The sequence below is a fragment of the Vanellus vanellus genome (assembly GCF_965231255.1).
Source record: "Vanellus vanellus genome assembly, chromosome: 15".
NCBI lineage: Eukaryota > Metazoa > Chordata > Aves > Charadriiformes > Charadriidae > Vanellus > Vanellus vanellus.
The window spans coordinates 14563138-14588289 of NC_138920.1; the positions used below are offsets into that span (position 1 = coordinate 14563138).

Below are 25152 nucleotides of genomic sequence, written 5' to 3' on the forward strand. Positions count from 1 at the left end.
CTGGAGAAGAGAAGGCTCCGGGGAGACCTTAGAGCCCCTTCCAGTGCCTAAAGGGGCTCCAGGAGAGCTGGGGAGGGACTCTTGATCAGGGAGTGGAGCCATAGCACGAGGGGGAATGGTTTTAAACTGAAAGAGGGGAGACTTAGGATAGATATTAGGAAGAAATTCTTTCCTGTGAGGGTGGTGAGCCCCAGGTTGCCCTGAGAAGCTGTGGCTGCCCCATCCCTCAGGTGTTCAAGGCCAGGTTGGACGGGGCTTGGAGCAACCTGGGCTGGGGGGAGGTGTCCCTGCCCAGGGCAGGGGGTGGAACGAGATGATCTTTAAGGTCCCTTCCAACCCAAACCATTCTGTGATTCTATGATTCAATGACTATGATGCCATGCAGAAGAGCATCTCTGGGCTGGGGATCCACTGGGGCAACGGGAGGGACGAGTCCTGCCTCTGCCCTCCCAGCCCAGGCAGCCGGGGCTTGGGCTTGCCTCCTGGCCCCAAGAGTAGCCCCCGTGCACCCCGTGAGCACTCAGAGCAGGCAGGGTGACGGCAGCCAAGCTAGGGGCTGCGAACGGGGTGGCTGGGTCGGGGCAAGGCGCCTGGTCACAAACACCCAGAGGGAGAGGGATTTCCTGAGCGCAGCCAGCTAAAGGATGGCCCCAAGGACTCCAGCTCAGCCTCTCCCTCCACCCCACCCAGCACACCCTTGTTTTCGCAGAGGTGCCTCCGCATCGGGGACACAGCAAGCTCCGTTTGCCAGCGGCTGGCAGCGATGTCCGTGTTGGTGCCGACAGGCCGGCTGGCATGTTTTCCCCCAGGGAGGCTTTAGCAGGAGGCTGTGCATTTCTGGGAATTGTGTCAGGCAGGGAAGGAGGTTATTGTTCGAGCTGCAAGTGTGCGGCGCGCTGATGAGATCAGGGCTCGGTGCTTGGCGGTGGGGCAGCTGAGCCGTCTGCAGCGCTGCTGATGGGGCGATAAGCGGGAGAAGACTCTTATCTGTCGTCCCATCGCTGCAGGGAGAGCAGGAGAGCGGAGGGCATGGTGCAACCCCCGGGACCTGGCTCTGCTCGGCCTCGCCGTTCGGTTAGGGGGTTTCAAAGGGAGTGATGAAGGCAGTGAGGCAATGAACACGCTGCCTTCGCCCTCTGGCACGCGGCAGTGTAGCTACTTGCTCTGCTGACTTCGGCCATGCAAACTCTTCTTCCCAATCCTCCCAGTTTGCCCAGCAGCCCCCTCAGCTACATAAATCCAGACCCAGCCCTAGGAGCCCCAACAGCTTTTAGAGCATGGGCGCCCTCACTGTGGGGGGAACCAGCCCCACATAGCTCCCAGCAGCCATGATGAAGCAGCTTTTGCTCCAGCCATGGATGGAAGAGGCCAAACGCTGCCTGTTCACTGCCTGGATTTCACCCTCTGCCTCACTGGTGGGGTAGCAGGAGGTGTGTGTCCATACAGCCACTGCGTGGGCACCATCCTTGTGTCCCCATGGTGGTGGTGATGGCGGGACCACCACAGCCACCAGCCCATGGCTGAAATGCTGAGGACCTTGTGCTTTGGCAGGGCAGCTCAGGGGAAGGTATTTCTGAGAAAAGGCCCCTCTGTGCTGCACCAGCCCTCCCCACCGAGTCTCTTCTTGCTCCCTCTCTGCCAGTCGACCCCTGTCTCCAGCTCCTCTCAGGTCTTGGTCCCAGCCCTGGCTGCCCTACCACGTGCCTGCTCCTTTGCAGGCAGAACATGGGTCCCATCGACCCCAAACGCTGTGGGAGACAAAATCAGAGCCCTGTTTGCAAAACTGCTGCGAGGAAGGGGCTGAGGGGGGATCAAAGCCCTTTTGCAATCCTTTGCTATGGGTGAGCTGAGAGGTACGACATCAGCCCATGAGAAGCTAACCATCCTCCTCCTCGGGAGGATGCCTCCCTCCACGCGCCACGGCTTTTGACACAGAGCAAGTCACGAGAGCTCGAGGAGGACAGAGCTGCTGCCATAGAGGGGCACCGCCATCCAGAGAGCTTCCCCACCGCCTTGGTCTGGAGATCACACTGGTGAGCAGGGACAGCATAGGAAATGCTACATGGGAAAGCCCTGTGTGAGAGCCCAGGAGCCCCTGCCTTCCCACAGCAGACTTATCAAGGCACCAGTTCAGAGTGGCGCTTTCCATGGGCCAAAAGGGAAGTGCATACACACCAGACTTCTCGGGGTCAAGGATGCTGGGCAAGCAGCGAGCCGAGAGGCTGCAGGGGGCAAGGGAGGGAACCGGGGCGTGGGGAGGGAGACACAAATAGCAAAATGAATGGCTTGAACTTCCTATGTTTTATGGAGGCAAATAAAAGGAGACAGAAAGGGGGAGAAAAAGGAGACCTGAATGCTTGCACACACTCTCACGCACACGCGGGCCAGCCCAGACCCCAGAGCCTGTTGGTGGCTGGTGTGGCGTGGGCAGCCAGCACCCACTTGGCTGGCACGGCTCTGGGCCAGCTGCTTGTCTGGCCCAGCGTCCCCTGAGAGCACCTCGCGAAGCGTGACAGGCTTCTGCTTAGCACTTATTCCTCCCCCTGACATTAATATTTTGAACAGCAGCCAGTATAATTAAAATCGTTAGAAGGAGGAGATTTAGGGAACATCCAAAGCGCCTCAGAAGAGCATCTGCAAAGCTGGAGGTCCAAACTCCACCCTGGTGCTCGCAACGAGCAGGACCCAGGGGAACCATCATCTCCTCCGCGTCCTCCCTTCCACGCTCCATTTTGCAGGGTGGCAGAGGCTGGGCTACCACACAGGGTGGTCCTGGCCACGTTCCCTTCTGTGGCTGCTGCCCGCCGCAGCCAAATACTGCAGGCCTTCCTGGTGCAGGACTTGTCCCAGGAGGTCCAGATGGTAGTGTCCCCAGGCATGGGCTGCTCATGTTCTGCTCCAGGACAGATGCAGTGGGAGGTTGTGGGGAGTGGAGGACATGGACCCTCTGTGGGCTGCTCTGCTGGAGCGGCACGGATGGAGCCTGCGTTATCTCCTGGGAGCCATGGCGGTTTCTGTTGTGTTAGGAGGGCCTGTGCCATGAGATGAGGTGTGGAGAGATCCTTTGACTCCTTAGAGGAGAAAACAGGACTGTCTGCAAGACAGAAATGCAAGTCACCATTTGGGCCACATTCTCCGGGTTTCTTAAGTGTTTGGATGGAGCATTTTGGCCTCCGGGGTCAAATGTCCCTGGTGCCAGGGCTAGGAGACTAAGGACATCAGACAGTTGCAGCAAGGAGGAAGACAAAAGGCAGGATTCCTGCCTCTGTTCTGGGGCTGGCACAAGCTCATGTTTAGGGGTTTGGTTTCCCTGTCTCTCTCCTTCTCCTCTCCCAAATTTGAGCTGCCCTGGGCTCAGGGAGGAACAGCAGAATAACCATCCCCAGGGAGGTCAGTGCTGGGAAAGGCTTGACCGTCAGTGCAGGAGGGTGGCTCGCTGCGGGCATCCTCGCCAGCAATGCATGCGGGCAGCAGGAGCCACACTGCAGAGGCTGCTGGGCCAGGTGGAGACAGACAAGAGCCAAAAGCAAACAACCAGGAGCCCTCAGCTGCGGCCAAGGCAGGATCATGAGGGTGAAAAGGAGGGGAGATGCATCAAAACCCCTCCCCAAAATCAGCACTGCTCTGGCAAAGCCTATGGCAGCTGCTCCCATCTCCTGGCTGCTGTCTGCAGTGCTGGATGAGGGCCCGGGGTCTACCAGCTACTTGCTGTCCCCTGTTCCTTGGATTGGGTCTCCTGCTACCAGCTCAGAGCCCAGTATATTGCCCAGGGACAGCCAACCTTCCTGTCCCTGTGAGCCGTGACCCCGAAGCTGAGATCCTGGAGACCTGGGCACACCTGAAGTTAAGGGGTGTCTCAGGACAGAGTTTCCCCAGGGATCTTGTGGTGGGTAGGTGGGCAAGGCTGGGCCCAGGAGTGCCTCTTGTCTCTGCCTTCTCCAAAAGTGGACCAGATTGAGTCTCCGGTGGTTGGGAGCAACAGAAAGGGTGGGGTTTGGTGGCTGATCTCCAAACAAATGATGGTGACTTGAATCTGCTGGAGATACTGGAAGCAAGGAAAGCTCATCTGGCTTGATCCAGCCCATCCGCCAGGTCAAAATCAGCTGAGAGTCACTTAGGAAACACTGTAGCCCATGGGAAAACCAGGTAAGATTTTGTGGGTTTTTATTTTGCAGCAAACTCTTCTTCTGGGTCCACCAGCTCTGCCTGCCGAGGGGAGCTGCCAGCAAGACACCACGTACGGAGACTTTCACAGTGCCTCTTGGTGTGCAGGGGTCAGGTGAAGCCCCCTCACAAGCTCTCCCCCGAGCCCAACTCCAGCGACAGACTCGCCCCTGCTGTTTTTAGCACATTCAAGTAGCTGCTTTCACAAGAGGTAAAAGAAAGTTCATGGATCCGTTGACAGATCAGCCCAAGCGGGAATTTCTCTGGGAATTCCTGCAATAGCAGGTTGGCTCCCGCGGAGGTGGAGTTTCCTCTGGATCTACCTCCACCCAGGCTTGGGGAGCGCTCTGGCCACCAGCTCCACGCTCGGGGGGCTGGGCTGAGCGACGCCACCGCTGCTTCCCAGCCAAGGTCAGCCAGAAACCCTCCCTGCTCTGCAAACGCCTGTCCTGTTAACCCTTGGGAAGAGTGGAGCCGCAGGCTGGCACGGTTAGACAGAGCTGGCCCCTACCCGCAGGCGTGCAGGGGCAGGGGGCATTTTCCTCTCCCATCCTGCAGGCAGCGACTGGGGCTGCAGGCGTGAGGATTTCATGCCATTGTGTTCCTTGGGGACCTGTTGCCAACCAGGCAGTCGTAGGGCCTGGGCGAGGACGGTCTGCCACGGCGGGAGGCCGGTATTGGCGGGGTGACGGGTTTCTTGCTCAGAGGCAGGGAGCGACGGGGTGACAGCGCTCGGCATCAGTGACTGTTCTCTCTGGAATCTGAGACATGTCCCCGGCCATACTTGTGGTCAGGAACCATCTTTGCGTTGCAGTGATACAAACCACATTCACAGTGGCAGCAGTGCCGCTCGAGCGCGCCTCTGACGCCAAGGACCGGCGTGACCCGACCCCACACACAGGACAGGCAGCTGTCCGCTTCCAAGGACCTCCAGAAGGTCCCCTTGTTGGGACTTGTTTCCTCCTCCCTCGCAGAGGTGGGCCTCTTCAAAATGGCACCCCCTCACTTCACGGCCAGACCCTGCCAAGAGATGGAGGCTTTCCAGATGCTGCAGAGGCTCCAGACGGCAGGTTGGAGGGAACTCACATTTGCAAACATGAGGCCAAGCCAAGAAGTTTCAAGGTAGCTCCAAGTGTCATGCCAGGAAGAGGGTCTAGAGTTCAGGTTTGGTCTGGGGCCACCTCTGCTGTTTTGGGGATGAATCGAAACATGTCTCGCACATCTGGGGAGCAGCTCTTGCCCGAGGGGATCCCAGAGTTCTGTCTAACTCCATGCGAGATGCCACAAAGAACAGCAAACCAGCAGCTTTATGTACCTAACGGGCAGTTTGGGGGGACAGCCACCCAGCAGAGGTTTAGCAACGATCTGTTCAATACTCCCCACCTTTGTGTCCTGGTAAAGCTAAACTCTGTCCTCAGTGACTCAGTTGCCACAGGACAGAGCAGGGTTGGAGCTGAGCTCAGGGAGCCCTGGTTCCCAACGCCTAATTCTGCCGCCTGAGGCCACATGTAGCACATCTCCACGCTTCTGCTAGATCTGCAGCCCCACCGAGGCAGGACACGGCCGCTCTTTACCAGCACAGTCAGGGCCCTCTCCAAAACATCCGCGCTTGGCAAGGGCTGCGAAGCCGGCTGTGCAGGAGGAGGCATCGAAGTTTTTCCCCCTGCCAGGAACCAGCTGGAGAGAGCAACAACATTCAGCAGCGAGTCCCATCGCGCAGCTCCCGGGGGACGCGCCGCCCTCGCACAGAGTACGAGTGCCACCTACAGGGGGGCTCCGCGCCCCGGCCTGGGCACCCCCAAACCATCCATCCCCTCTCCACCCTTCTGCTAATTAGCCTCAAGTCCCCTAAAGCCGTGCTGGACTATCTGCACAGCCCCATGTCTCGGTTTAGCCAGGCCAGCAGGGATAACCGTGGCACTGAAGGCGACCTGCCGGGGGATTGCAGCCATGGGGGATATCCCTGCGGTGCTCGACGGCTGCTGGAGCCACTTGCCCGGCTGCTGCCTCGCCTCCTCTTCCAGGCGGTGCTGCTGCCGGGGCCGCAGCGGTTCCGCGGGGATCGGCTCACCTGGGCTGGAGCGAGGGGCAAAGCAAGGCCCACCTGTGGCGGGGGCCGGCCATGTTATAAAGGGCAGGGCCCCCCGCCCCCGGCTGGGCTGTGCGCGGGTGACCACCCGGGGCTCAGCTCAGTGAGCCCTCCATGGGGGGGAGGGGAAATCCATGAGGGATGGGGTGGCCTCCCCCTGGGGGATGCCGTGCCCGGCTGAGGGGTAGCCGGCTCGGCCGCCGCGAAAACGGACTGGGACAACGCGTGTAGCCTCGGCTGGCTCGGGGAGTGCCTGAAATGGCACCGCGGCAGCGAGAGACCACGGGGCTCCGTCGCCGGGCCGTCAGGGCGGCGGCCTGCGGGCTCCTGAGGGTACGGACTACAGCTCCCGGCGCGCCCCGCGGCAGGGCAGGGCAGGCGCGGGGCACGCCGGGAGTTGTAGTCCCGCCGTTCGGCGGCGCGCGGGGAAGAGGCGGGCGGGCGCCTGGAGGACTACAAGTCCCGTCGTACCCTGCGCGCCGCCCGCCCGGACTGCGGTACTGGCGGTTGTGGTGGGCACCGGGCAAACGCCGACAGCCCCCCCTCACCGCTCCCCCCCCCCCCCCCCCCCCATCGCCCCGGGACCGGCTGCCGCGGGGAGCGGCGCGATGGGCGGGGAGGAGGAGATCGTGCGCATCGCCAGGCGGCTGGACAAGATGGTGGCCAAGAAGAGCGCGGTGAGTGGCGGCGGCCGGGCCCCCGCTGCCCGGTTGGGGTGAGGGGCGGGGGGCTTCCCCCTTCCCCGGTTTCTGCTCTGGCAGCCGGGGCCTCCCGGTCCTCACCGCCGGGCTGTAAGACCCCCCCCTCAGTCCCCGCTGTGAGGGGACCTCTCTGTTCCCCGGGGAGCGGGCGCCTCTCCAGCCCCCATTTTGGGGGCCTGCCTCTCTATGCAGTCGTTATGTGGTGGAGCAGAAGCCCCCATCCTCCATCAAGGTGGGGGTTCCCTCCCCAGCCCTGCCGGCAGCGGGGTGGTCTCCCTCTCTGTTCCCCGTCGTTGCGGTGATGTGGGATCCACCCCGTTCCCTCCCACTGGCCGTTATGGGGGGGGGGGGGCGGCTCCATGTTCCCCCCTCCTCCCCACACTGTGACCCCCCACCCCAAGGCCTCACGCAGCCCCTGCCCCACAGCTCAGCACCTCTGGGGCTCACCCTGTGCTGCCGGTGGGGGTGGGGCCCTTTCCCTCCCGGGGAGAGCAGCCTCAGCCCTCCTCCCCTGCCCCCTTGGGGAGGGGGGTCCTCACGCTTCCCCCCCCTCCTCCCCCCCCGGCCTGGAGCTCTGTTTTGCCCTCAGAGAAAACCCAAATGCCTCTTGTATTTACCTCCTGTGTCCCCATCCCATGCTCACGCTCCCTTGGAGTGTGGAGGGCTGGCCGTGCTGCTGTCCCCACCCTGGGGGTCTGGCCGGGTGGACTGTGACCTGTGTGACTGTGGGGGGGGACGGGGACGGACAGACGGACGACGACACACAGCAGCAAGTGTTTCCCTGCCTGATGGGACATGCCAGTTGGTGTTTGTACAAACAGCCTCATGCAAGCGCCAAGGCAGCAAGCTGGGTGGCAAGGATTTGTGATGGAGGTGGGCTGTACATCTGTGTTTGGGGTGGGGGGGAGAGGGTTTTAGGGGCCAAGGGAGGATGGGGGTGGGGCATGGGTGAGGAGGAGGAAGGGGTTAGGGGAATGTGGTATTTGGGTAATGGGATGCTGAGTGTGGTTGTCACATGAACTTTTGGATGTGGGACTGGCTGTGTCGGCCGTGGATAGGGGTGGGTGCTGGCACTTGTGTAGCTGTTGTAACAACCCAGGAAAGTGTGTTTGGGCTAAACCGCAGCCTGTGATGTCTGTTCCCGTTCATGGCAGGTTTTCAACGCCATTGTTGAAATAGGAAAGGAGCAACTTTGCAGAATTTGCTTCCAAGCGTCATTGAGAAAGAGGCAGCTTCTTAAATGAGTGGTATGCAATGTTTCCTCTTGGTTGGCATTTTTTTATGGTACTGAACTGCGGCATATTTATTGTATATTGGCTAATTTGTAAACTCTCCCTGCAGGATGGTTGCCTGGAGTACCTGTTTGTTACTCCAGTTTTTTCTTGGATGCCCATTTTACTGCCATTGTGCCAACTGGCTCAATTTCTCATAATGGAGATGGGAATCACACGGTGATTTTGTATGTTAAGGGCTGGATTTAATGGAGTCCTTTTGGCTGTTGGAGGAATGGAAAAGTGTGAAACTGCCTGAGTGGGAAGTCGCCCGTTCTGGGTATGGTAATGCTGGTGTGAGTGGCTTGTGTGCACGCTTGAAAGCTTTGACTCTGCCTTGATTTGGCTTTCTCAGCATCTGTTCTGTAGGGTGGCACTGGCAGCTGGATTGCATCCTGTGATGAATCGGAAATGGCCCTGCTGCATAGGAAGGATGGGATCTGAGGACAGGGTCTGTCAGTGCAGGCTGCTTCGCTTCTTTGCAATTGTAGGCTCTGTAGGTCTTGTGCTGCAAATGGGCTTGGAGTGGTTGGTGTTTTAAATGAGCTGTTAAATGTGAACACTAGAAGGCCTTGTTTGACAGAAGGGGGATGGGAGGAAAGAGCTAGCTGAATGGAGACAGACATACTCCAGACTGATCTGCAGAGTGCTGCTGGAGGGAGACTAGTGCTTCTGTCCCTGCCATTTCTCTGATTGACTACCAATTTTCGGTATCTACAGACTGCCTAGTCAGATACTTTTTTTTTTTTTTTTTTTCTGGATCTGGGTTCTGGGATGCACAGCTGATGCAAGGAAACTTCATATAATGAATTCGAAGTGAGCAGCTCTTCAGCTTTGCTGCTTGATGGCTTTGCTCCTGGTATCAGCTCTTGTCCTGAGCGGAGTCGGGTATTAATGTGAAAACTATGAAACAGCTACATGAAGTTTCATGCTGTCAAAAGAGGATATTTTTAGCTCTGGCTCTGGATAGTGTTTTTGAGCTTTAGATGGGTGGCTGAAGTTCTTGCAACTATGCTAAATTGTTCTTGTGAGCTAATATCAATAATCAGGGTCCCCAAAACAGTGAGTTTGATAGTAGGATTGTTCCTGTAAGCCAAGTAGTGTGCTGGGGGGGCAGTTGTGATTCAGAGTGTATTTTTCAGGTGTTAAAAATGTTAAGCTTGCCAGGTAAGGATAATAAGATAATGCTGCAGTTGTACCAAACACCAGCAAAGATCCATGGTGCTTCAGTGCTCTTCTGTTTTCCCCATTCCAATCTCTTCGGTGCCTCCAGGTCACAGGATCTACTGTCTGTCTGGAGCAGCAATTCCAGCAGTAATCTTGTTGACCTTCTAGGGAAGGCTCATTGGTGGTTATCCCTTTAAATTCAACTTTCTGAATTTATTCCCAAGCTGTTGCATTTCTTTACTAAAAGCTGAGGAACTCATTCTGTTTCACTCTTTCCTTTCCAGGATGGTGCAATGGATTTACTGAAAGAACTGAAAAGTATGCCTATGACTTTGGACTTGCTGCAGGTGAGTTGCACAGTTAGGGTAAGAAGCTGAAGTCTGCATCTGGATGAATTCAAAATGTTGGCTAAATAACCTTAACAGATTTCCTCTTGCTTCTTGCCTTGCTCAAAACATCAAAATGAACTTTAAATCCAGAAAATAGTACTGAACCTGGGCTTTGGACTGGCAATTAAATAGCTCTGGGCCACCATGTGCTGCCAGAAATTTGTGCACAGCTGATGAGGCAAATGTGGGTAACTGCTCAAATCCTTTCCTATAGTTCAGAAAGAGGAAAGACCAGAGTAATGTAGCAAACACAAAGGGCAGTCACGGAAGAAGTTCTGTAAGTCTTTGTAATGGTGATATTCAGGACACTGAGGAGGTGTGAACAGAATTACAATTCAGAGATTAAGATAGGCATCTTGGATTTTTACACTCTAAGCTTGAACGTCACTTAGAGGTGTGTAGGGAAGGTATTTGTGGGTGATTGGATGTCTAGTTTCTCATTGTTTTGAATAAGCTGGAGAGTGTCATCTCGCTCTTCCAAAGTTGTAAGTAGACAATAATTCTGCAAGTTCTTGGATACTTCTTATCTTGGTCATTGCTTTGTCTTTATCATGCTTATTTCTGATTTCAGTTAGTAACAAATAACGAATCTTTTCTTGAATGATTCATTTGAGTGTTCACTTGCAGTCCACCCGCATTGGGATGTCAGTAAATGCACTGAGAAAGCAGAGCACAGATGAAGAAGTGATAGCGCTTGCCAAATCCCTCATCAAATCTTGGAAGAAACTTCTAGGTAAGAAAATCAGCATGTTCCTGTCAGATTCAACTTGTGAAGGAGCTGGCTTCAGCGGGAGGCTGGGTTTCTCAAGAAAGCTTATCTATTGATCTGAATAGAACATTCTAGCAAATCAGCCTTTACAATTGCACCCTCTGTCTTTCAAGTTTTGTCTCCTACCATGCATTCCTCTGGGTTTAGCTAGCTCCTCCTTGAAAGAGCGTTGAAAGCTTCAGGACTATTCTTAACGTGTACCTGGCCATATAATAATTAGCGGCTTTATTTGTAGAAACAATAACTGCACTCAGAACCCTCTGCCCCTACTTGTGCTATGTGGCATTAATACAGCGTGTGCTGTCAACCTTTTGCAACAGCTCGGAAAAAGAAATGCTGGAATGCATTTTGGGTGATGAGTTGGAGAAGGATCTTAGTTTAACACCTTGTAGGCAAATTTACATGGATTGTTTCCTGCTGGGAGGACTTTCGTGGTGGTCAACACTGAGAAGCAGAAGCTTGTAATTCTGTCTGAGGAGTCTTAATGTTGATAGAGCACAAATTAATGTCAAATTACAGATGGAGGGATTACAATTATGGTCTTAGTGGTTATGTTTGCAATAAAAGAATGAGGCACCTGCAGCGCTGAGATTGGAAGGGCAGCACTACCTGAGCCCTGCTAGCAAGACTGTGTGTCTCCCACTCTGTGCTAGTGGCAAAGTACCCCAATGTGAAATTCAAACACTCCTTATTTTTTTAAACAGATCTTTTGGGCAGCTGTGTGTAAAAAGAAAAAGAGTGAGGTGGTGTTTAAGGCAAAGTGAAATGTGCAGCTGGCTCCAGTCTGTGCCCCATGGCTCCATGTAGGCTAAATGAGTGTTAGGAGCACTGTTTTCCTGTCCTGGCTGGGACTGTCACTTCCACCCTAGGGTTGATGTGTATTGGCTAGGCTGAGCCAGTTTACCTCTGGGTCAAACTTCTTCTACAGTGCGATGAAAGTTCTCTCCAGGGTTGTGTTACTGGCTTTCAACATCACTTGGGAAACACTAGAAGTTGTATTCCCAGAAGGACTAGCCCATACTGGCCCTTCAGGTGGCGTTGGCTGGAAATGCTGCTTTCGGTGGTGCTTTAGAGAACTTGATCTAACCTGTACTCAGCAGCCAGGGTGTCTCTGAAAGAAACTTTTGTGATGAGGCATGACTTGAGAGGAAGTTTATCTCCTAGGCAGGGAAGGTGATTGCTCTTTGGTTTGGTGAGGAAAGCTTTTGTTTGAGTTAATTTCTACTTAGAGGCAAGCAAAAGGTCTGTTGGAAAGCAGGGGAAGGCCATAATGGCATTCTTTCTCCCGATTCTTTTTGGAGAATAATAACTTGCCTTATGCCAACGCTGTGTAGTGTTAAGACATTGATTAATGTATGCAGGGTTGTAGCACAAAGACCAGTTCTGAACCCTTTGGCATCCGTTTCTCCTCTTTTGAATATAGATGCTTCTGAGGAAAAAAGTGAGGAGAAAAAGAAAAGCCTGTCCTTGCCAACATCTTCCTCAAAGGAGACTGGTAACTCAAGAGACCAAAGGTAATGCTTCCCTTTAACTGTTACAGAATTTGAATTTTCTTAAAATTATTCACCTTACATTATTTTTAAGTTGCAAATTTTGCATAGTAGAATTCCTGGTCAGAAACGCCAGGGGTGTAGAATTCTTCAGAGGCAATCTGTGTGGTGTTTTACTACACTGTAATGCAGAAAAATACATCTACAAAATACAATGGCTTTAGTGAGTTTTTTGATTTTACTGACATCTTGTTTCATGTTTTTCTACTCTTGGTTATGTGTTGATTTTTCTATTAGTAAAACATTCCTGTGTTCTTTTTTTTCCTGTGTTGCATTTTTATATGTTTTTGCTTATTTTTAACTTTGAACTCCTTAGAATGAAGGTTATTTTTGGCCTTTGCAATCTCAAGTGATGGATGGGATTGATTCATACATCACTACAGTAAAACTTCCATTTCTTTGTCCTTGACAAGTCCCAGCAGAAGTCCTCTTTTTACTCTGGACTCATGTCCACCCATCTGGCAGGTCTGCTGCATGCTTGCCTCTTGCCATGCCTTGAATGTTGCATCCTGTTTCCACTGTCTGTGACTGCACTTTGCACTTGCCAAGCTGGCAAGTGGAGGCAGTGATCAAAGGGGAGGGGGCAAATGGAATTTAAAGCTCTGTTCCGAGGCGAGAGACTTCTCTCAGCTTCAGATCCCAGGAGCGTGTGTGCTTCAGAGGTTTGACCCTTAAGTGATACAGCCGATTTCCTAAGTTTGCCAGAATATTGAGTGTATTAAGGCTATAAACCTGCTGGTTTGCAGGCTCTTCCATGTTTGCAGCCTGTCTCTAGTCACTTTTTTGTCACTCTACCCTTTTCTCTTTTTGCTGAGATCTCTCGAGGCTTGACGCATTGGTGTGAGCCATTGCAGCGGTACACAGAGCTGCTGATGGAGAAGGCTACTGATGCTGAGCTACATAACTTTAATTAGCTTGCATCTTTGGTTGTCTTCCATAAAATGTGAAAAATAATTTGCTGAGTATGAAAGTACTGGGGAGACTTCACAGCCAGAATTGAGTCTTGTAGTGATGTAGTGCAATATGGGAGCTAGGGCTGTCTAGATCTGTGTGTGTGACTCATCCAGTGGCAGTCTGGTGTGTGACAGTGGTGTGGGGGTAAAAGCAGTAGGATGGAATCTCCCGGCTGCTGTTTCTTTTTGCCCTCTTGAGGGGAGATGAAGGTTGGAGGACAAAGAGCAGTCATGGATAGCAGAGAAGGGGTTGCTTTGTAAACTGAGAGAGTGGATCTGAGCAGCATCACCAGCCTTGTGATGCAAATACCTTCTCTTCATGATCTTTACAATCTAAAGTGCAGACTGGTACTGCCTTCCCTAGGGTGTGGACACAGGGAGGATCTGTTGTAGGGCTGATGAGGGTAGGAACAGTCAGTCGTGGGCAAGAGCCTTTGTGCATGCCCTTACTGGTGAGGGAACCAGGGTAAGGGCAGAATCCTTTGTGGAAGTACTTGTTGGCCGTTCCTAATGGGGGAAAGAGGACACATATTACTGACTTAGGAAGTAGTATTGCAGTTCAAAGAAAAAGGGAAGCTTCTGATTTAACCTTTGGAAAATTGAGCGTGGGGAATGTGGAGCCTGAAGGGAAGGACGTGTGAGACATTCCCTGGGCACCGTGGCAGTAGACACTTCATGAGCAAATCTAGCTGGGCCTGCTAGGGCACCTGGTTTGAAGGCTGAGGCTTGTAGTAATTTCACTCAGAATAGAATCCTTGCTGTAGGTAGACTGGCAAAACCCCACCATCTCCTTGCCTTCAGACAGTTATCATGGGGCATGTGGCGTGGAGCTTTCTGGCTTGTGCTGCTAACCCTCCCCTGTGCCTTGAGGATGTGCTGCATCTACTGCAGGGGGGTTTTCCCTTGAGGCTTTCTATGTATATTCAGCCTCCATCTTCTGAATGGCAAAGCATCCCCTTGGTTGTGCAGGATAAACAGAAGCAAATGGATTAGCTTAGCATAGGCAGGCAGAAGTGGTTAGCTCCTGGTGTCAGTCTGTTGAGCCAGAGCTCTCTTTGCAGAGGCAGGAATGCTTATTCTCCAGTGCTGCAAAATAAACTACTAATCTGCCTTGAAAAAAAATAAAATAAATCATTTATTAGCAGCAAAGAGTCTTTGTTCTTTGAAGCACAGGCTGTGATGAAGGGAGTCTGACTAGTCGCTCAGTGTGCGATAGCTGGTTCAGATGAGGCTGCTCTCAAGACACCAAAGAGATCAGCTTGTATTCAGATATTTCAGCCACTTAGTCTGATAGATTTTGGCTGGGCCTTCCTCTCCTGTCAAGGAGAAATACTTGAATAGCTCTTGGCCTGAAACTTGTCTTGCTTTCTGGAACACAGATGTAGAACTCCCTCTGTAGTGACTAGAGAGCTAGCGCTGTGAGACCTGAAGGCTCCGAGCCAGCCAGTGTGGAGCTGGCACCTGTGAAGTTATATGCTGCATTACTGTAATCCAAAGCATATTCTGTTGCACTGTAGTATTTTAGACCATTAGTGTAGTACGCTTTAATGGGCTATGTCTAATGTTTCTCTGTCTCTGGCAGCATGAGCTTTTTCTTTTCCAGGATTCTCTAAACTGCCTTTATTAGGAGGTTTTGGATCTGTGGCCTGAATTCAGCTCTTCCATGGGATTTTCTTCCAGTGCAGCCCTGAGTTCTGCCTGCAGTCCCTGGCTGTTGCTTTGCCACCATTTTGTTCCAGCATAGCCTTTTTTATGTATAAGCTTTTGTTGCCTGCATAGATTTACAAGCTCTTTCTCCTGTTTAGTAGGAACAGTGTGAACCACAAGGATTTCCTGAAATAAGTCTTCTAGGTGTGCTTGAGGTCTGTTTCCCAACTACTTTAATTATAAACTAACTTCTAAAGCTTAATAAATAACTTTCTGTACAATCTTTGGAATGGCTGAGAAGTCTGTTTCATCTAATTTGTTGTCATCTGTTGTCATGATCAGCTGTCATCTCAGGGCATGTATGACATGTATGTGTATGTAGGCGAATATGTCTTTACTCATCAGCTAACAGAAGTGGGATAAGCATGCATCTTGTCTAGCTTTTCTTCCACCTCCAGGGAATAAACATCTAAGTACTTAAGTCAATAGCATTTGTAGATAGAACCTTCCTGAAAATCACGTATTACCTGTGCAAGTATTAGTTTAAAGACCTGATGTTAAGTATTGAATGTGGTGAAGGCCAGTGTTGGGAGTACACATGCAGTGCTTTGCTCTGGGAGACCGTTGCTTGCAAAATGAAATAGAAGTTAAAGCTGGAAGAGGTCTCAGGGAAGGTTCTCCTGCCACCCCTTCCCAGGACAGCACAATTTCTACCCAAGCTGTCCCTGAAAGGCCTTTCTCCAAGCTTTTCTAAAATAACCTCAGGGTAAGACGTTTCCACAGCTGACCTTGGCAGTATCTTCTAATTCATAATTCTCCGTTACAATTTGAAACTTGCTGTCAATCAAAACCTGTCTTGCTAAGGCCATTTCTTCATGCTTTTGTCTGTAGGAAGTATGGAGGATTTTTCCTACTGTCCTCCTTTGTAGCAGATTTTTCCAGTATTTGAGGACTTGCTATTCTAAGTCTTCCCTACTGCAAACCACTCCAGTTCCTTCAGGCTTTCCTTATGTTGTAGGTATGTTTTCTAGGCTTTTTGCCTTTGTCCTTTGGGAAGCCTCACTTTTCCAAAGTGTTCTATGCAACATGATCAGCTGTGATTTTTAGATTAGTTATTTGAGTTGTGTGTGCTTTGCTATATACACCCCTGTGTCTGCTGCCTGTGGTCTGTGCATAACTACTTAAGCACCTGATGGTGATTTGTACATCCCAGGTGGGAGAAGGTCATCTAATTGATTATTTGCAAGCTGTTTCTTTATAATATGTGCAGTGTAAATCCTATGGAATGTTTTGAGCTGTTTGGATGTTGGATGCAAATCTGTTCCTTAATAGCCTCCTGCAGTGCTGACCAGTAAAACTAGCTGGTAAAAAGTGCTTGTAGTCAGCTACTGGTCAAAGAGAAACACAGTAAGCTCATAATATAATCTCCCTCATAGAGTGCAGCTATTTTATTGTAAGTAAGAAATTAACCTTCTGCTACAGTTTGAGCTGAACAATTTGCTGAAGGTGCACCGGTGGGTGCTTCTTAAAAGGGCCTGGCGAGGCTTTGAGTTGGGGAAATCCAGTAGCCCTGATGATGATCTACAGGCTCTGAGGCACTAAAAAGCCAGACTGGATTTGAACTTAGCAGCAGCAGGGTCTCCCAGGATAAGTCCCCGAAGTTGTCTGGCTCAGTTTGTACAGCAGTAGATTCAGAAGGTTTCCAGCTTAGCACTATTTTTCTGTGGGCTGACTAATCCCTTCCAGGACAGTGCAGTGGAAGTGCCTGTTCATAACAGATTTATTTTTGATGGCAAAGAACTGGCAGTAGTGACCCAGCTTAAAAGCAATTGTCAAGCCACTTAGGCTTGACTTAGCCACTTAAAGGAGATGTTGCCAGTATGGCATGAGTGAAATATCAGGGTTTCTCTTTTTTTTTTTTTTTTTTTTTTTTTTTTTTTCTCCTTTTTCTCTTACTGCATTTGTGTTACCAGGCATTGGCCATAAATACAGTGCATTTTGTGGCCCAAACACCAAAGTCAGAGCAATCTCTGCTGAAAAATTCACTGTTCTGCTGCCTAGATTTAAGGAGGTGTGGAGGAGGGAAGCTCTATAAAATCATCTGGGAATCATAATGGCTCAAATCTTTTACCAGCAGTATTTGCAGGGCTAACTAACTCTATGCGCAGATGTTAAGCTTTATGGGCAAGATGTCTCAATGCTGTGGGTGTACACCCAGCAGAACTGCTCAGTGACGTTACTCCTCCGGCGTGCAAACCTCACAGCGGTGCATCCAATCCCAGCCTGTGCTGTGATTGTTCACCTTCAGTCTCTCCAGCCAGCTCCCCTTGCAGATGACCTGAGGCAGCCACAGCAGGCAGGTGTTTGCATTCCCTTGCCTGTGCCTGTGATGGATTGCAGGTGGAAATGAAGTTATTTTTGTGAGTGAAGCAGTATTTATTAGTCCTCTGTCAGCCTGGCACCTGTGTGAGCCGTGTGTGGTTGTGTAGGGGTGATCTGTGAGATGAGTAATCAAAAAGTCTTGTCCAGATTACAAGAAAAAGGAAGATCCTTTTATGTGTTATGCTTTGTTGTTGTGCCCCTCTTCTTTTTTTTTTTTTTTTTTTTGGTAATACCAGAGCTGAAGGAGCCATTTTCTTTCATTTTCTTAGCACAGCCGCTCCTTCTTCTGAAGGGGCTAGTGTAGGCTCCTCTTACTTTCTGTCCCAGAAGGCAGCATGGTGCACTCCTTGTCAGCTACAGAGACCTAGAGTGCTTTTTTGTTCTCTTTGCTGCTGCTGACCTGTTGGTAGTAAAGGATGAGAGATGAAGAACCAGCTCCAGCACCTGCTGAGATTAACCTTAGTGGTGGTTTCTGCTCCCCTTCTGCTGAGAGCAGTTATGGACTCTGCATCCTCCGAAGTGAGTGGGGAATAAAGTCCCACGCATCTGTGTACTATGCTACCAGACCAAGAAAGTGCTGATGCTCTCAGGAAGCCCTGAGTATATTTGAGTTACTGATGGTGTCCAATGGCTTTATAATATTTTTACTTAATGCCCAGTGGTGCAGCAGTTGTGATATGTGTTCAATAACAGAAGTTGGTTGGCAAGCCTGCTTCATAGACTAAACCCTCCATTTGCAGAGCCGGGAGAGCTTGTATCTGGGTTGCTGTATTGTGCTGTATGCTGGTCCGGGGCATGTGTCTTTGCACTGTTTTGCTCTGACTGGTTTTGTATTATGATTAACAGGATGCTTGGCCACATACCTGCTGATCCCTTCTCTGCTCTCAGTGACCTGAACTGAGACATTCTGACAGGTGAAGTTTCTCTTTTAGCTCCAACAAAAGGCAGGAGCCTCCGAAGACTCCAACCACCCCCAAAATCACCACCTTCCCTCCGGCGCCTGTAACCTGTGATGCTGTCCGCAACAAATGCAGAGAAATGCTGACAACAGCTCTACAGGCTGATGGTAAGTGCTGGGGGAAACCTACATTGCCCGGAGTGCTTCACAGCTCCTGGTGCATTCTGACAGAGACCTCTGCAGGTAGGTCAGTTCCTTTTAGATATGCTCTTCTGTAGCAGCCTTCCCAAAGGATTATTGCCATTGGCTTGGTCTTGCCACTGGTCAGACTGGCTGGCGTTGCAGTGCTATAGACACTTGGTATAAAGTGGCAGCATGTCAGACAACGGCTGTTAAGAACATGGGATCTTCCGCTCTGCGGCCTGGGGTGGTCTGGCCAGAAGTTTTGTCTTCAGGTGTGCAGGTATTTGATTCCATTTCTAGGTCTCAGCCTTGTCCGATTACTGTAAGGTGAAGCTGTCATCTCTGCTTACCCTTGGGGCACAAAATGAAGCTGTAACTCAGTACATGGAGCTGGTCAGTAATGGTGCTTATGCCAGTCACCATCTGCTGTTAGGCTCCCCTGCCTTTGCAGACTGGAGCCCCTTAAATACCATGGTCCTCTGTGGATCTGGGGTGGAATAGGTCTCTTGCATGCAGACTGTGCCATCTAAAGCGAGAGGCAACTGCAGGTGCTCAGCATCTCTGAAAGTCAGGTTTTAAACAGCTCAAGCTGAGCACATGCTTGTGTCCAAATTGCAGATCCCTTTGGAAAATTAGGGTCTAAGCACTGCAGAGTTTTATTAATTTGGAGCCAAGGAATGTAGACGGCAGATGGAGTTCACAAAGTCTTTATTTCTAGCCATCCTGTGTGTGCGTACATGGTTTATATATGTGCTGCATTAAATACTTTGTGTAACTCTTAGAAAAAACTTTCCATATGAAGTCTGGGTAATAGTCCCCTCAAGTCTTTCACTAAGCTTATCCCTCTTCCCTGCTTTATGGCGTTGGTTACCATACCCAATGTCCAAACTCATAGCAGTTATTGCACTTTATATGATGCTGTTAATTTGGCGAGAAGAAGAGTGTGAAAGAATAGGGGAGGGGCAGACAGAGTCCTCAGTTGAGAAGAGAAACGAAGGCTTGACTGATGCTCCGTGCTTTTGGGCCCTGCCAGATTGTTGGTCTGAGTAGAGCTATTTCTCATTGACACTCATAGAATCATAGAATCAGTGAGGTTGGAAGGGACCTTTAAGATCATCAAGTCCAACCATTAACCTACCCTGATAAAAACACCACCACTTCTAAACCATGTCACTAAGCACCTCATCTACCCTTTTCTTAAACACCTCCAGGGATGGTGAATCCACCACCTCTCTGGGCAGCTTATTCCAATGTTTAATAACCCTTTCAGTGAAAAAATGCTTCCTAATATCCAATCTAAATCTGCCCTGACATAACTTGAACCCGTTTCCTCTTGTCCTATCACTTGTCGCCGGGGAGAAGAGGTCAGCTCCCATCTCTCTAAAACCTCCTTTCAGGTAGTTGTAGAGGGTGATAAGGTCTCCCCTCAGCCTCCTCTTCTCCAGGCTAAACAACCCCGGATCCCTCAGTCGTTCCTCATAAGGTTTGTCCTCCAGACCCTTCACCAGCTTTGTAGCCCTCATATCTGATGAGACTCAATTCCTGCCTATATATGTTTGATTTCAACTATACCAAGAATATATTGGAAAACTGTGTTTTGGGGGCCAGCCTCGTGTTGGCTTTGTCTAGTGCCGTCCATCTCCTCGAGTGGCAGAGGGCATAGACTGATTGGATTGGTTTATTTTCATCACTGCCCCCTTTCAAAAAGGTCACAGGGTAGCTAGAGCGAAGGCCAAGATGCTGTTTGATGGAAAGAGCATGTAAATCAAAATAGCAAACTATCTAGCTTTATGTCTCAGAAATACTGAGCCTGGGGACCCCTTGCCTGGTTGGAAGTCGTTGACCTCATGTTTCTCTTGTCTTACAGATGATTATATTTCCATTGGTGCTGACTGTGAGCACATAGCAGCCCAGATTGAAGAATATATCCTTACTGTACAGGGCTTCCTCAAGGGCCTGCATGCCTCCGGGCCATGAGATTAATGTGCTTGGAGGAAAAATGGGGCAGTCTTTCTTTGCATTAATGTTCTGCTGCAACTCTGCTTGTCAGGGCTCTGAGTTTGGTTCCAGCTCTGCTTGGCTGAGTCCTGGGTCACTAAAGAACCACCAGTATGGTGTTGGGAGCTCAGGGCAGACCCCTTGCTGGTGTGATGGACGTGATTATTTCCTTCTCGTTCACGCCCTAATGGACTGTAATCCCCAGTTTGTCCTTCTCATCAAAATGCTATTTCCTGCTCTCAGCTCTGCTTCCAAATACATGCAACGTCCCTGTGTCTCCCTGTTGAGGAGAGTGTGCTGATATAGACAAAAGCAATGGCAAGGATGGAGCAATGAGGATCAAGTTGCTTGTTGATTTGAGATAAGCCTGGAGTTTGCTTGGTTTGGGGGCTGTGGGGTAGGAGGTGCAGTTGGCCTCTCGTAGTGGAGGGTTTTGTGGCTACCTTGCTGAGAGAAAGAGCAGGTTGAAGGACCTGAGCATAACTGAAAATAAAGATTATTTCCAGCACAGTGAAAAAGCCAAAACTGAAAGCCCCTGGACTGTATAAGCCTGCTCTCAAATCCACAGTTAACCTCCCTGAGCAGACACTGCTGTTGGGTCCCAGCACCCTCATCTGCATCCTTGCAGCAGGTAACACTCCCTGCTATTCACAAGTGGTGTAGAAAGTGCTTGGGGGACTCGGATTGATTGTAGACTCCTTGACTGCTGTGTACGCATATACCAAGATGTCAAGAACACCGACATGAAATACAAAAACCGAGTGAGGAGCCGGATCTCAAATCTGAAGGACTCCAAAAATCCTGAGCTGAAAAAGAACGTGCTATGTGGGGTGATTACCCCCGAGCAGATCGCAGTGATGACCTCGGAGGTGAGGCAGCCTAAGGAGCAGGGTTTGCTTCTTACAGGGGATGTGTCCTGTGGGTCAGCTTGAAGCAAGGGGCTGGTTTGCTGCCAAGATTGCAGATTTCTCAGCAGCTGCTGCTGGAGTGCATGGGGAGCTAGCTAGCTATGGGGTTTACAATGTGGAGAGCAGTTTGTTGCACCTTCAGATCCTCGTGGGGGCCTAGGTATCAACCAGAAACCAGCAATTAAAGACTTTCTGTCTTAATACCCATCTGTTGGGCCACCCTGTTTTCTTGAGTCTTTCCACTGCAGTAGGTGTGGTGGTTAAAACTGGACAGATGCGATTTGATTGTTTTTTTTTTTGAAAGGAAATGGCCAGTAATGAGCTGAAAGAGATCAGAAAAGCCATGACGAAAGAAGCAATCCGGGAGCATCAGATGGCCAAGACAGGAGGGACGCAGACTGACCTCTTCACCTGTGGGAAATGCAAGAAGAAGAACTGTACCTACACCCAGGTTAGTCTTCTAGCTCCTACAGCCTCCACACAGTTGATCTCTGCACAGGACATGATCTGTCATGGTCACGAGCTCTTACTGCTCTGTGACAGGCCCTGCAGCATGGCACAAATTTTGCCACTGGCGGAGAGATCTTTTTTTGTACACTCAAGGCTCTCTAAAATGTGCTGCTTTTTTGCACAGTGATTTTGCACTCATCTTTCCTTGGAGCTTGTGTAACTTTGTGGCCCATTTGTACAAGAGGAGGGGTTGTGCAGCACCAAGGAAGCTTTCCAAAAGTATAGCAGTGCTGGTTGCCATGTGGCTCGGGAGAGCGGCACATTGAAAGCAGGTGCTGGGAATGTGGAGATTCAGACAAGAAAGGAGTGGGTAGTGTAGAGGAGAGAGACTGCAGAAACCGAGGCAGGCACGTTGATGGTATTAAAAGTGCAAATTGAGAACAGGTAAGCTGCGGCTGGACAAATCCCAACTTATTTAAAAATCAAACAGTGTGAAACAGGTGAAACATGAGGAATAAACGAAGAAGTGATGTGAGCAGGCAGAGGGGATTTTTCTTCTCAATGGATGACCGCTGGAAGCCTTGTGCATTACCAGTGCTCTTTAGTTCCCATATTTGCGCCAGGCATCTGGAGATAAATGTGCCTTTGCTGTGAGTCAGTGTTTTAGAATGTGCAGATACCCAAAAATGCACCAGCAACCACGCAATTGCTACTGAGTGGGTGTGCACAAACTGCGTGTGCAAGTGCCGAGTGAAACTCCTTCGTATGCTTCGACATGACGTGCAAACACAGATGAAAGCCAGGCAGCTGACCAGGGATTTTCCTTTGGCTCAGCAGCAGTCTTGCTTCCCGCAGGCTGGCTCAGGCGAGAGGCCTCGCTCCGCGAGTGCATCGCGGAAGGTCGGCACTGCCTGGGCTGTCTCGCTCGCCTCAGCAGCACGTGAGACTCGAGTCCACTACAGGTGGAGACAGACTCCGGCTGCCTGGAATTGGGGCAGGTCATGACAGTGTCTTTTAAATAGAAATATCAGAAGGTTTTCTGTGTTTTTATTAGTTTTCCAGTGAAATCGCTATTTGGTGACCGAGAGGTTTTAAGTGCTGAGTAGATGAACTGGCATTTGTGAAAGCATTTGAAGCCAGGCAGTAACGTCGGGTGAGAATTACAGAATTTAGCTATCCAGCATGCTTGCAAAACATGGTTAATTTGCATCATGCAAATACCGTGACTCTTACATATTGGGTAATTACACATGTAGATCACTATAATTACTCCTTGACATAGTTTTGCTGTCTGACTTGCACAGGGAGTGCCAGTATTTTCAGTGTAGATCTGCCTTGTGGTATTAAAATGACATGAAAATCTGATTTTAGCAAAGTATGTGTTTCTGGCAAGAGCTGGTCAGAGGCGGCAGTCACATCTGGGTTAAATATCAGCGTTCCTTAATGGCTCAAATACAAAACAGACTGGAAATGTGCAGGACCTGGTAACCCAGAGCATGTTGCTGTGAGGCCAGGACACAGGACTGGTCTGTAAAAGAGAATGGCTTGAGTGCTTTTTTATGTGTTGCTGTGGAGCACGTGCTTGATGGGCTGAGGGTTTTGTCGTCTCGCCGCCGGCTGCATCCCTTCCCGGGGGACAGTATGGGGAGGGACCGGCTGTGGGTATGTCCACCTCCGGAGCCACCTGCAAGAGGCAGCAGAGGGGGTGAGGAGGGAGATCTGCTGTCCCAAAACGTGTCACTCCAGGTAGTGTCAGGCTAGAGACGGGTCATATATATACACATATATAGAGAGGTGTATATCTGTGTGTAAAATAACCAGACTCATTTTGCAAGGAAGCTCCTCTCATCCTCCCAAGCCTCGGTGTCACATTGATTTCTGACAATGTGACCCCAGCAGGAATCCCTGGTGGCCAGAGGGACAAGGAGCTCCCCGTGAACCCCCATGGGGCTGTGTGCGATGCTCAGCTCTCATTTCCCTTCTGTCTTCCCACAGGTGCAGACCCGCAGCTCTGATGAGCCCATGACCACCTTCGTCGTGTGCAACGAGTGTGGGAATCGCTGGAAGGTAGCGCACCAAGGATATTACTGGCACTGAGGGGTGTTAGGGTGGCTGCACCCACAATGCTGCAGACGCTTAGCTGCTGCCCTCAGAGGTGCTTGCCAAACGCTGACTGGCTCTATCAAGTGATCTTTCCTCCCAGCACAGAGGCAAGAGCTCCTGGGTTCATCCCGTCTCTGCAGTCAAGCTGGGGTCGAGTCTCACTTTTGCATTCCCTGCCTCCCTCCTCACATCCCCTCTTCTGCCATGACCAGTTTCACTGTGCTTTCCATGCTTCCTTTGCCCCCTGAGAGATGGTGGTGATGATGTTCAGGATTTTAAAACTGCTCTTTCATACTGTGCACAGAGCTCGGGGGTGAGCAGAAATCTCCCGGTCAATGGTGAGCAGAAATGGCTCCACTACCAAGTGCCAAAAGAGTCAGAGCCGAGAGATTCCAACGGGAGCTCTGTTTGGCCCCTACTCCAGGGGCTGAGCCCTGCCTCTGCAGAATCCCCAAGCCCTTGCCAGCTTCATGAAACAAGACCATCACCTGGATCCCTGCCTTCTTCTAGGCAGCACACAGCATGACCCACAACTCCCTTTGGCAGTGAGGTTTTCTAATTGGGGTTTAAACTCCCTTCTCTTGCAGTTCTGCTGATATGTGCCATGGCCCGAGAGCGGCAGCCAAACGCAGATCAGACCGCAACCTCCATACGCCAGCACCCACGGCAATTGTGTATTGTGTCCCAAGTGAGTTTGCATTGTCACGCACTGAGAGAGCAGCTGCGGGGAGGCCTGCCTGTCCGCTTGGGCCTCAGTGGAGAGCCACAGTTGTGGGCCGACAGGTTGGCAGGAGAGCTCACTAAACACACCTAGTCGTTATTTTCTCATCTAAGCAAGTATGGTCACTTTTTCTTCAAAACTAATATTAAACATTTTTGTCAGTTTCTGACTTTTATTTGAACTGTGTGCATGCAGCACTTTGCTTTTGCGGCAGGGTAACTTGACGGATGGACAGTGTCCAGATGGATGAGGACTTGAACGGTGCTTGGACCACCAGAAGGCAAGAAGCCACTTGTAGGTACATCCTTGGTGTGTGGTGGCTGTTCCTAGTCAACTCCTGAACTGTAAAACCCTGGGCCAAGTCCTGGGGTGGCTGGGTGGGTGGTACTGGGCTTCCTCACCTGGCTGAGGAGACCTGTTGATGGGCCCCAGATCAGATGCTGCTTTCCATCTTGGCAGCATTTATTTGATTTTGCAGTGATGGATACCTTCTCGTCTTGGGGCTTTAAATGCCGACAGCACAGACTGCTGCAAGATGAAAGGAAAGATGTGGACCTATTGGAGAGGGTCCAGAGGAGACCACGAAGATTGTCAGAGGACTGGAACACCTCTGCTGTGAGGAGAGGCTGAGAGAGTTGGGGTTGTTCAGCCTGGAGAAGAGAAGGCTCTGGAGAGACCTTATTGTGGCTTTCCAGTCCCTAAGGGGGCTACAGCAGAGCTGGGGAGGGACTTTTTACAAGGGCATCTAGGATGAGGAGGGATGGCTTCAAACTGGGAGAGGGGATTTAGATTAGATATTAGGAAGAAAT

At 50.8% G+C, this 25152-nt stretch overlaps 1 protein-coding gene across 4 annotated transcripts; it reads left to right on the forward strand.

Moving 5' to 3' along the window:
- Nucleotides 1-6806: 6806 nt before the first annotated feature.
- TCEA2 (transcription elongation factor A2) lies at nt 6807-24507 on the forward strand (the record flags this gene model as incomplete). Of its 4 annotated transcripts, XM_082491138.1 has the most annotated exons (10): nt 6911-6930; nt 8109-8201; nt 9677-9739; nt 10409-10514; nt 11974-12064; nt 18015-18148; nt 20031-20087; nt 20876-21030; nt 21374-21520; nt 23515-23616. In XM_082491138.1, exons 3-10 carry the CDS (start codon nt 9686-9688, stop codon nt 23614-23616), a joined length of 846 nt encoding a protein of 281 aa, XP_082347264.1. In that variant the 5' UTR covers nt 6911-6930; nt 8109-8201; nt 9677-9685. The 4 variants fall into 4 exon arrangements, with proteins under 4 accessions (XP_082347262.1, XP_082347264.1, XP_082347263.1 ...); XM_082491136.1 differs by lacking the exon at nt 8109-8201 and having other exon boundaries at nt 6807-6930; XM_082491137.1 differs by lacking the exons at nt 6911-6930; nt 8109-8201 and adding an exon at nt 8454-8505.
- Nucleotides 24508-25152: the final 645 nt, after the last annotated feature.